The 12,899-nt window shown below is 45.9% G+C and overlaps 2 protein-coding genes across 2 annotated transcripts; both read right to left on the bottom strand.

The window, feature by feature from the left end:
- Positions 1-6,896: 6,896 nt before the first annotated feature.
- Positions 6,897-8,302, bottom strand: LOC136524048 (uncharacterized). The gene is made up of 2 exons (XM_066517532.1): positions 7,688-8,302; positions 6,897-6,902 (listed from the first exon to the last, which is right to left on the bottom strand). The coding sequence occupies exons 1-2, from the start codon at positions 8,300-8,302 to the stop codon at positions 6,897-6,899; spliced, it is 621 nt and encodes a 206-aa protein (XP_066373629.1).
- Positions 8,303-8,467: 165 nt separating this feature from the next.
- LOC136524047 (uncharacterized) lies at positions 8,468-9,949 on the bottom strand. The gene has a single exon (XM_066517530.1). It carries the CDS (start codon positions 9,947-9,949, stop codon positions 8,468-8,470), a length of 1,482 nt encoding a protein of 493 aa, XP_066373627.1.
- Between the last annotated feature and the right edge of the window lie 2,950 nt (positions 9,950-12,899).

The raw sequence follows: 12,899 nt of genomic DNA, 5'->3' as shown, positions 1-12,899 counted from the left end.
TTATCTCCAGACCGAAGCAACCCGGCAACGATATAGATGTGTTCCTAGAGCCATTCATGGAGGAAATGAAGATACTATTTGATGTTGGGGTCCAGATGGTGGATGCATCCCGCAAGGAGAAGTTCACACTAAAAGCAATCATCTTTGTCACCATCACCGATTACCCCGGTCTCTTCTCACTATCGGGGCAGATCAAAGGGAAGACCGGCTGCGTAATTTGCATCGACGGGACCTGCTACACTTACCTTAAGGGATCCAATAAGATGGTGTACATGAGGCACATACGGTTTCTCGCCAAAAATCATCGGTATAGAAGAAGTATTATGAACAAATACTTTGACAATCAGGACGAGCCGCAGCGTGATCAACCGACGTAGACTAGTTGGGGGACAAAGGTGTATGAGATGGTTAAGGACATGGATCAGGTGGAGTTTGGAAACAAGAAGAAGCCGCCTGATGAGGGGCCCAACCAGAGCTCCCGTCCTCCTCTCCCCGGAACCCTTGCTCTGGCCGCCGAGCTCCTCTATGCTGGGCCCCATCCCCGGAACCCTAGCGCTGGCCACCGAGCTCCTCCGCGGCCACCGCATGCGCCCCCCGCCCCCGTCCTCCTCCCCTGTGCCCGTGCCCCACCCCTGTCCTCCTCTCCCCGGAACCCTTGCTCCGGCGCCCACCGAGCTCCTCTACGCTGGGCCCCATCCCCAGAACCCTAGCGCCGGCCACCGAGCTCCTCCGCGGTCACCGTCCACACGTCGGGCCCCATCCTCCTCCCCGGTCACCGTCCCCGTCCTCCTCCCCGGTCATCGTCCACACGCCGAACCCCGTCCTCGGAGCACAGACGGGCTCTAGCCGCTACCTCCTCACTTGGAACCTGCTGCGCCCAGGCCGAGGTAAGAACTACGTAGTACCTTGGTTCTGTAATTACAATGCTGTCTCCAAAGCTCAAATTTTATTCTTGTAGTAACTGCTATATTTTCCCCCTCTGAAATGTAATTAGAGATTCACATTTGGGCTATCCTAGCTTTCTCTAGGTTCCACTACGTTGTTCTTGCTACTGTGAAAATGCAAAACTGTCTTTCCTTCAGGTATGATGAGGAGTCTTCTAATTCTGTTGTTAACTTAGTGTTTAAGGTAGTTTTTAGTTAGGGTGTGTTTCATAGAGCTCTTAGAGCTGTTTCCAGGCTTAATTATAAATTATATGCTCATTATGCCAAGCAACTTTGAATATGTAGTCACATAATTCGTGGATAGGAATTTTCAATATCACGCATATTTAGCTGTGAAACCTGGCTGTCTTTTTAACAATCCCCTTTACAGGCTTATCTCCAACAGGGTTGAGTTGTTTCCATATTTAGCTGGAATTTGTGACCTATTTATACAGGGTTGTCTCCAACAGCATCGAATCTCAACAGCATTGTCTACAAGAATAAAATTTGTAATTACATGCTGCCTATGATGCCAAAGAAATTTGTGACAAAATTCTGAGCATATGCCACTGCCTATGATGCACCTTGCCTTTAAATTGATCACATGCTAAATTTGTGAGAATTTTGAGATGAATTGGTCACTCTGCTGCAATTTCTAGTAGTATACTACTACTACTACTGCCTACTACTTTCTCTACTTAATCTATTCCTATACTGTCTGCTACTACTGTCCTCCTATACTACTCCTATACTACTGCTAGTATACTACTAGTATACTACTTTCTAGTAGTATACTACTACTACTGCCTACTACTTTCTAGTAGTATACTACTACTAGTATACTACTACTACTGCCTACTACTACTCCCTCCTCCTCTACTCCCTCCTCCTCTACTGCCTATTCCTCTACTCCCTCCTCTACTGCCTACTCCTCTACTATGCTCTTGCTGACTAAATTGAGCAGTTCCTCTACTACTCTTACTCTTACTGACTAAATTTGATTGAGCTGTGATGGGGGTTTATTGCTGCCTATGTTGCCAAACAAACTTTTGAGCTGTACAGCTCTTACTCTACTCCTCTTACTCTACTCTACTCTACTCTCACCTCCTCTAGTCTTCTACTCTATCTTGATGGCCGAAGGACTTAGCCCTTTGGGGCCGAATTTTGAAACTATCTTGATGGCTTTTGTTTGGTATTTGCAATGATGATTCTTTTCACACTTCTAAGCTAAGGCAGTGGCATATGCAATGATGTGAACCCTTTTATGCTGAGGCAGCGGCGATGATGATCGAGTGCCCCCACTAAACTAGGATGGCTTGTATACCAGATACAAGCAACCAGTTTAAAAGCAATGTGATGACAATGGGGCAAATCTGAGCCAACTACTACTACTACTTTACTACTCTAGTACCACTCTACTTTACTACTCTATAACTGTGTCTATACAACTAAAATATGTATTCATTGTAGCTTTCCAATGGCGGAGGAACCGATAAGCGAATGGCGCGACCCTACCCCTAGTGCATCATCATGAACTAGCCTTGAGAGCTAAGTGTCCGTGACCCCGAGGCCAACAAAGAAACATCGTACAGAGGACGAAGATGATCTGACCTACCAACCAAGGGACAACGAAGTTGAAAGTGCGTGGTCTCCAAACCCTAAATAGATGCCGGTGGTGCCTTGAGAATTGAATTTCGAGGAGGAACAAGTCAGGGACAAAGAACCCCCCGCTCCATCTCCAACCACTTCTGGCAAGTCTAGGGGTTAGAGGACAAAGCTGAGAAGGGGGGAACACAGGAGGCACCGGAGGGAAATCCACGCCGAAGTCCATGTGATCCATGAGGTGGGACCAGAGGGAAACCCGTTGTCGCCACCCACGGTCCTTGCCAAGTTCAGCAACTAGGTGGCATGTATAGTCAAGGACAAGGTGGAGATCACTTGGGAGGAGTGGAACAATGTCCCGGTCGACTACAAGACACATATCTGGGGTGAGGTGACGAGGAGCTTCCATTATCTCGAGGACGCCAATCTTGACAAGTGTAGGGAGTGGGTCATGCACATGGCAAGAAGAGCCTTTAGAAACTTCAAGTCCATGCTGACCAGGTACTACCTGAAGCTAGGCAAGTCACCCTATGTCAAATACACTATGGTGAAGGAACATCACTGGGAAGAGTTCTACAAACAAAGAACAATAGAAGAAGCAAAGGCAAAGAGCACCAAGTTTAGCGCACTCGCGAAGAAGAACCTACACCCCCACCACTTGGACATGACTGGGTTTGCTGGTATGAGGCCCTAGTGGCGAGAGGAAGAAAGGGCTAGAGCTGTCGCCGGGCTTCCCGATCCGTATGATGGTGTAGACTTGAGGGCTAAGGACTTCATCTATGCCTGGAAGCCAAAGAAGCTCAAGGAGGGCATGAGCAAGTTCAATGAGCCCAAGTTCGAGGAGGTGGAGAGGGCTGTCATCGAGGCCGCTAAATCCAAGGATAGCTTCGAGGTTCGTAGGGGCCAGGACTTGCTGACCCTAGCGCTGGGAACCCCCGAGCACTGTGGCCGCGTCTGTGGCATGTCGTCGAAGATGAGCTAGAACTCAGTGGAGTCATGGCAATCCGACGCTACCACATACCGGTCAAGGTAGAGGTACAAGGAGGGCATCTTTTTGAAGGGCTATGATCAAGGCATGGCCGAAATGATCAGCCGGTCCATAAAAGAAGCCTTCACGAGCAATGACCTAGATATGGTGTCGATGAGGTCACAGATGCTTCGCTAGGCTGGCGTGGCCGTGCCTCAAGTTCCACAAGGGCAGCCACTGCTGACGATCGAGGATCGCCCAACGCACCCCGTCGACGACATCCGGGAACCCATGCACGTCCACCTCACGATCCTGTTCGGTAGGGCAAAAAAGTTGACCGTGGGTGAGGGTTACATGCACCCCAAAGAAGATATCAAAGATTTCAACCAAGACCAGATCCCTGCCAACTATGCTGCCATGATACTTACATGGTATGCGACCGAATACGAAGAATTTGAAATGGAATATCCAATTGCAGAAGGGGGTAACGATCCTTGGAGCTGCCTTGGGTTTCGAAGTCCTGTGGAACAAGGATGACATAGAGATCATTCTCTCGACACTGACTTCTACGTTGACGGCGACACCAGCATCACAACCATCCGTTGCCAGATCTTGTCCCCCCAATGATCCGGATCACGGCGACAGCGATGACAAAGGCAATGGCAGGAATGACAAGGGAAGGAACTCACCCCGAGGCACAAGCCCTCACCCTCGTTCTCCTCCTCCAACAATAAGTCCACCTCCACCTCCCAACAGTCCATCTAAGGGCATGAGCAAAGGACCAGGAGGCACAAGCCCTCACCCTCATTCTCCTCCTCCAACAAGTCCACCTCCACCTCTCGGTAGTCCGTCTAAGGGCACGAGCAAAGGACCGGGAGGCACAGAGGAACCAGGGGCAAAGACACCGCCTGCTGCCATTGCAAGCACAAGCCACTGTCCTCCACCACCGGCAAAGACTTAAGGCGACCAAGGGCAGCTCACATACTCACTTGAGTTCGAAAGGTATGGTAGCAGCAAGCATAATTTGCTAATACCTTTTCTTTGCCATAATATGGTACTAACATTTCTATCCTAGGCCGAGATCACCTTTCCATCTATTTCCTAAATTAGATGACTGCCCCAACCATTACGAGCATGGGAAGTTCATGATAACCAAGGCCGAACTCGTCGACGAGGAAAGGTGGGAGACAAGGAGGTTTCATCTCTGGTACATGGAAGCGGCAAAAGCTGGCCTGCATGGTTTTCTAGTCAAGGTTGTGGCGGAGTACTTCCACTTGCCTGGCAACGATGTAGAACTCCCCGTGGACTTCCACGACATGTACAGACTACTATGGGAACAAGACCTTGATATCGCCCAAGTCACCTTGTTCTCTATGTAAGTGATGAATTGCGAGTTTCACATATCACCTGCCTTTGAATCGGTCAAGACTACTTATATATGCCACGATGGCTTGTCCTTGTAGGTTGATGGCCTATATATCCAAGGAACTAAAACTTGATGTTATCTATCTATCTCCAATGCATATTGCTCAAAGAATCATCATTGGTTACCACCTAGATGACAATCATCCAACCATGAAAGACTTGACCAAGCGACAGAGAGAGGCGCACAGGAAGAACTGATGGACAATGAGAAGTTGAACATTTCAAGATACATACTAGGAGCAATGAAGAAGATCAGGGGAAATGGGTGTATCCTAGCTGCCTACCACTTTGGGTAAGTCGAAGACATGCCTGTAGATATAAGTTGGTAGCTAGCTAGTATTATTATTTCTCGTCGTAACCTGTATTGTGTTTCAATGGCGTAGCCAAGGCCTCGAGGGTCACTGGGTTGCATTTATCATCTACCCTCAGGATGGCAGGGCCTACGTATTTGATTCATTGACAGTGCCAAACTTAAAAGGGTACAAGGCCTTTGAAGATTGCCTCAGAGTGTAAGTGACTGAACTGTCTTCTCATATGCATTCTAATGCCCTGCCTAATACTAGTACATTTCGTATAGCGCTTATAAGGAGTACGTGAAGGATCCTGAATGCTATGATCGAAGAACAGAGAAATTTAAGGCTAAGCATAAGAACCGCATCAAAATCAGACGCAACTTTCCGGTAAGTATTTGAAAGGTTTAATTGTGCTTTCCGTTCATATGCGTTCTAATGCCTGTGTTGTAATGCTTGTGTATCGATCATGCAGTGTGCCAAACAACCGGTAGGATCACGAACATGTGGCTTCTACGCCTATGAGTTCCTGAGGGTGTGCAAGCAGTACAACAGCAGTTGGAGGGTGCTCAAGAATGGATTGAACTGGTCGAAAGATATGCAGAGCACCCAACACAGCTTCAAGCAGACAAATGTGGACATATGTAAGTTTGTCTTAGACAAATGCGTGCTTGAAGGGGGCACATTCTTCAATGAGAACAACCCACTAGTGATTTTACCAGAGTACGAGAGGCTGAGGAAATGGCCCACGATGATGCATCCGCAGGATTACACCTTAGCGCATGTATAACGACTTTAATATGTAAATGTAATGAATTAACGATGACAAGAACGACTAAATGAATGTATATATATGTATATTATCTCATGTGTAATGCCTGCATACTTTTTAAGTTTAATCTATGAAATCTGGATGTGATTTGAATTTGAATTTATATGCCTGCCGTATTTTATTTGAATTTATATGCCTGCTATATTTTTTTTAATTCAGGAAATAATTTACCGAGGTGGACAAATAATAAAGCCCGCCACCGCGGTAAAATAATTTACCGCGGCGGGCGGCGTAACGTGCCCGCCGTGGTAAAAGTATATTTACCGCAGCGAGCACGTTACACCGCCCGCCGCGGTTAAGCCACGATTTACCGTGGCCTCTAGGCCGCGGCAGACAGCTTTGCCTGCCGCGGAAAACCGAAAACGCCCGCCTCCAGTAAAGTTTGTGTAGTAGTGGCATACACACCAGCAGGCTTAGTCCAACAAAATTCTCTGTCTTTGCAGGCTGAGAACTGAGATGAAATGCGCTACGTCTTGACATGACATCTAGAAACGAAAACTGCTGTCAGAAGTGTATGTATATTCCTAGTTTCATCAGCCAAGTTATGATACAAAAACTACGTACTCTATAATATAGAAGATTTTATGGACGAAAATGTTCTAGGAGGTACTTAATTTTGGCAAATGGAAACTCAAAGGAACCACATATATATAAGCACTATGCATCTATAATGGAATTCCTTTAGTGTACCGCTTGGTTATTCTCTTCTTAAGTTTTCCTCTCAAACCTGGCACTCCTAACGCGTGACTACATATAATTACCTACTGACTTCTCACAGTATAAATGACGTTAGAAAATCAAAGGGAATCATATGCAATCAAGAACAATCATTGTTATAACTGATAAGTGATCCTGATTCATTCCTGACAGTCATATATGCATATGCAATCATTTAGATAATAATTACGTAGTAATAATATGCAGAATTGAACCATTAATTAATATATACCTGCATGCCAGTATGGTACTTATGTGGCAAAAGGTGTACACTCCTAATTAAACAAACAGAAAAAGAGAAACATTTATCTATCATTGTCTTCCCTAAGTGTACTCACCTACACTTCAAACATGCACACACTAGTATAGTTGGCCAAACGGGCCGCACGGCACGACACTAGCACGGGCACGGCCAGGCACGGCACTACGCGACACGGTAGACTAGCTGTGCCGTGCCTGTTAGTGCCGCCGTGCTCAGGTGCCGGCCCAGGCACGGCACTATCAGGCAGTGGCGAATCTAGGATTTTAGGTGAGGGTATGCTTCCCCAAAAAATTCATACACAATTCGGTAAATCCATTTAGCAATTCGGTAATAAGGCTTAAATTCATGAATTAAGTAGACACCATATCCACTAAATACAATATAAATAGTTTCAAAAGCCATACCGATAATTGAAATATATGCATAATAGAGTACCAAAGACTTACTATGTTATTTTGCTGATGTTTTTATTCGACGCTTTCGAAGGGACATAAATGTCTCAATTATATCATCTTCATCAACTTCAAAGAAAATGTCTCGCTCAATGAAAGTGACTAGACAATCATCCAAAAGACTATCTCCCATCTTATTTCGTAACTTTGTTTTCACTAAAACCATTGCAGAAAATACCCTTTCAACACTTGCCGTTGCCACGGGTAGAAGCAATACCAATTTGAGAAGCTCATAAACCATATCATACACTTTATGCCTCCTTGTTTGAACAAGCTTAACTGAGAGATCAATAATATTTTCTAGACCTTTGAATCTATCATCCTGCCTCATGTCATCAATATAATTATCTAGCTGCAATTCAAGTCTGAGCAAATTATTATTTGAGAAATCCTTTGGGTAGAACTCAGCTAGTCTGCGTAGCTTCTTTGCATCAAAATACTCAAATGAATTAGAAGGATTGAAGGTTGCCATACAAGACAACAACTCCATATTAATCTCATCAAACCGATTATCAAGTTCTTGACTTATTTGATCAATGACACCAATATATACTTCTCTTCTGAAGTGATCATCATTGGTTTGCTTTCGAGCACGAGCTTTCCTTGTTGATTTGCCGTAAGGAACATAATCACCATCCATAGCAGGAACATCAACACCATGTTTATCACAAAATGAAGTGACCCTCTCAAGAAAATTATCCCAACCATCAGACCTCAATTCTTGCATTTTTTTCTTTGCCACGTTAACAAGTGATATTGCATTAAGAATATCTTGCTCCCTTCTTTGCAAACACTCAGATAACTCATTTGTGTATCCAAGAATAATATACATTAAGTGTGTAAAGAAAATAAACTCAAAGGTCTCAAATGCTCCAGTCACAAAATGTATTTTGGTCCAATCATCCTTATATGTCGGATCATCCCCAAGATTAATCAGTACATCATGGATTGATTCATACATAGTAATGATGCTGCATATAGTTTTGTAATGAGATCCCTATCGAGTATCTCCAGGCCTAGGTAAACCCATCTCTTGATGTAATCCAGTTCCAGATACAATTTCACCACAGTCAAGTGCTTTCTTCACATTCTCAAGCCGAGCATTTCTAAGCATGTCATGACGCTTACAAGAAACTCCAACAATATTCAACAAGATAGATACTTGATCAAAAAATGAACTGCAATCAGTATTTCCCTTAGCAACAGCAACAAGAACCAATTGGAGTTGATGAGCAAAACAATGAATATAATAAGCAGAAGGTGATTCTTGCATGATCAGTGTTTTCAACCCTTTAATATCTCCTTTCATGTTGCTAGCCCCATCATATCCTTGACCACGGATTTGAGTCAAACTCAAGCCATGACTAACAAGTAAAGCTTCAATTGCATTCTTTAGTGATAAAGAAGTAGTATCATCTACATGAACAACTCCAATAAAATGCTCACATGGCCTTCCCAGTTTATCAACATAACGCAAGCAAAGAGCTAGTTGTTCTTTATGTGATATATCACTAGACTCATCTGCTAAAATTGCAAAGGGCTCATCACCAAGTTCTTCAATTATTTTCTTTCTAGTTTCTAGGGCACAATAGTGAATAATTTGCTTTTGTATGTCTGGGCTAGTTAATGTACAGTTACCTGGAGCATTGTCCAAAACATACTTGTTTACTTCTTCACTATTTCCGGCAAAAAATTTCAAAAGTTCAATGAAGTTCCCTCTGTTGCTAGATTCTTCACTTTCATCATGTCCACGAAATGCCAACCCTTGATGCAAAAGAAACTTGATACACCTAAGTGAATAAGTCAACCTTTTCTTATAAAGTCGAAGATCCTCATCACTCCACTTCTGAATATTATAATCAATTCCTACCTTGGGATTTATAAAGGCAATGTATCTCTCTTGAGCTGCAATATGTGCCTTGGAACCCAAATGTTTTAGAAGTGCATTCTCTCCTATATTCCAATTATTCCAGCCATCAACAGTAAATGCCTCTGACCCCGTGCCCTTCTTAAACAAGTAGCATATAAAGCAAAATACAGCATCCTTCTTAATACTATACTCAATCCATTCATGATTGTACATCCAACAAAAACTGAATTGGCGATTTTGCCCTGAAATCTTTGTTTTCGGAAAATCATGTGCAAAAGGTTTGAATGGACCTTTAGTAATATATGCTCTTCGAATTGCATCTTGATCATTAACAGGATAACTAAGAATGGGACGTCTTTCACCTGGATCATGTGGAAGGCGATTGATGTCATAAACTGGTGGCAGTGAAGATGGCTGTGCTGGTGGCGGTGGCGGTGGTGGCCGTAGCATACGATTTTCAATTTCCTCAACTACTCTCTCATCAGTCTGTTCTTCCACCATAGGTACAACCGGATCAGGAGAGCGATTAGAAGTAGCACCAGCTGCCGCTGCCTTCCTCTTTGCTTCATGCTTCTTAAAAAGAGATGCAATGTCCCCGTTTCTCTTCATAACTGTTGATTGCAAAAATATTACAAAGAACACAATGCCAAATAATTAAATAAATTGTGCTTGCATGATTGGACTGACATATGTGATTATGGATCACTCACATGATACGAGTACTGAACAAAAAATCAATCTAGGTCAACTCCGATGTTGGGAAAAATCCTCTACCTTGCTGTGTGATAGATGATCCTATAATTTTAGCGCTAAGCAATTAGCAATTAAAGTACACATGATTTTTTTAAAAAAAACAAAGAACAAAAAATGTCACTTGAACGGCTGGACAATTCTGATGTCGATGCTTCTCGTCTGTCAGTCTGTGTGCCTGTGCCTTTGCTTTCAATCGGACGAGAAGACACAAGGACGGGCGGCTGGCGGCTGGTGGCTGGCGACTGACGGACGGAGTATTGGCATCGGCGTCAGTCTCGGCGATTGGCGTAGGGCACGCCGGCACGGCGCCGCACGCCGAACTCGCGAAGACTCGAGGCGATCGAAGTCCAACCGTTCGCTGCGCCGCTGCCTCGATCCGTCCACGGTCCACCGTCTGATTTGGCGTAGCTGGCCGCATGGGCCGTGTCCGCGTGGGCCTGACGGACGCTTGCTTGCACTCGCGAGTCGGCCTGCCTGCCTGCCTTCTCGTGCCTCGCTGATTCCTTGGTCTCGTAAATGAGGGATTTTTTTTGATAAATACGTATATGTACTCCACTTCACGCCGGAAACACAGGGTATGCTGGAGCATATACAGCATACCCTGTAGCTCCGCCCTTGCTATCAGGTCTTAGCCGTGCCGTGCCGTGTCACTGGGCACGGCGGCCCAGCAATGCCCGTGCCGGCACTGGCACTATAAGTGCCCAACACCTCAAACTGATCAGAATCGCAAACTCTGAATGTTCAGAATCAAAGAACTTATCAAAGACTCAAAGTCACAAACTGATCAGAATCACAAAGTCACACAAACGGATCAGAATCACAAACTGATCAGAATCAAAGAACTTATCAAAGAGTCAAAGTCACACAAAGTTACATGTTCAGAGAACTTATCAAAGACTCAAAAGTCACATAATCACACAAACACAGCTCTCGTCATCGGATCCAACCATCGCCACTCGTCGGCGCCCCGGTCCCTCAACGACTTCAGACAAAACAGAGCAAGGGTTAGTAGAGATTGAGGGTTAGGGTTAGGGTTATGGATTGACGGCGACTTACCTTCAAAGCCAGAGCACCAGAGTTGCCGGCGAGGTCGACGAGGCACGGATCCGGTGAACACAGACGATGAGGGACGGACCCGGCGAGGAAACCGACGGTTCCGGCAAGGTCGACGATGGATCCGGCGAGGACGAAGCGAGATCAAGGGTTAGGGTTAGGGATTGTGCCAGTGCTGGTCAACGGTGGCTTTAGAGGCCACCAGAGAGCGAGAAGAAGAGAGGAAGTCGGAGGCTGGAGATCCGATGGTCCGATGGGAGCGAGGCCGGAGATCCGATGGATCCGATGAGGAAACCGACGGATCCGGCGAGGTCGACGATGGATCCGGCGAGGACGAAGCGAGATCAAGGGTTAGGGTTAGGGTTAGGGATTGAGCAAGGGTTAGGGTTAGGGATTGTGCCAGTGTCGGCCAGCGGTGGCTCCAGAGGCCACCGGAGAGCGAGAAGAAGAGAGGAAGTTGGAGGCGAGAGAGGAGAGAGAGTCGCCGACGCGGCGACGCCGACTCACCGAGAGAGGAGAGCGAGGCGAGAGAGGAGTGGGTGAGACGGCGCTGCGGGGGAGAGCCGAGAGCGAGGCGACTGACTGACTGAGAGCAAATGAATTAGGGCAACGGAGATGCCGTCGGCCGGCCGGGACGGGCGGTTTTATACCCCCGATTCCAACGGCGGATCCAACGGTCCGATGGGAGTGAGGCCGGGGATCCAACGGCCACCTGTGGCCGAGCCGTGCCGCTGCCGGGCCGGCCCATATAGCGTGCTGTGCCCGGGCCGGCACTACGGGCCAGAATGGCGGCCCAGGCAAGGCACTAAGGCCGGGCCGTGCCAGGCACTGGCACGAAGGCCGTCGGGCCGGGCGGTGCTGTTTCGTGTCGAGCTTGGGCCGGCCCGTAGGCCAAATACACACTAGCTACAGTACTTTGCAAAACATCATCAAATCGATAAATTAATTAAGCTGGAGTGAACAATACTCAAAACTTACTGTGTACTCAGTATAATTACTATCCCTTGCTTATGCAGCAACAGAAGGGACAGACGCATGCCGCATCGATCCTACCAACAAATTAGCTACATCTACCAAACAATCAAGAGTATGGCACGTAGCTTTGTTCTCAAGATAGCATCCATGACAAGGCTCCATAGTAAAACCCTAGCTGCCTGACTACGAGGTGCATGGGCAGATATAATCCATTGTTGGCAGCTCAGATGCCGAGGAGCAAGCACGAATCTATCAAGGCACGACAACGATGCTTCTGCAACAAGTATGGTTCTAGTTGCCCTGTTTCCTAGCTGTAGAGATTGATCGGAGCCATGGATGTGTCATAGAGGCTCCCTGCTGGTTCGTTGACAGGGAAGGAGGAATCATGACGGTTGTCATGAGAGTTGGCGCTGAAAGAGCATGCGGATGCATGCATTGCAATAGTGCGACAATACTAGGGTCTAACGTATGGCGCGCTGCTTAGCTGCCCCTTTGTTTAATGTGCATGGATATTTATACACGAACTGGAACGAAGCAATATTGTGAGCTTTCATCATCTCGACGTCGCATGTCGTACCAAAACAAATTTGTATCAATACAGTGCTACATTCAACCGTAATATATGAAATTGAGTATTTCTATGTCATGAATCCGAGTTCTGTAGTTGATTTCCTTTTTGACTTTCTTGTCTAATTGTCATGTGACAAAAAATGGTTGTCTATGTTATCAATCAAAAGAACTAATGGCTGATTTCATACCGCAATAATGAAAGTCATAT

Source organism: Miscanthus floridulus, chromosome 18, assembly GCF_019320115.1.
Source record: "Miscanthus floridulus cultivar M001 chromosome 18, ASM1932011v1, whole genome shotgun sequence".
In the NCBI taxonomy this organism is placed as follows: Eukaryota; Viridiplantae; Streptophyta; class Magnoliopsida; order Poales; family Poaceae; genus Miscanthus; species Miscanthus floridulus.
Note: the sequence above shows the minus strand (reverse complement) of the source record. Positions and strands in the feature narration are given on the sequence as shown.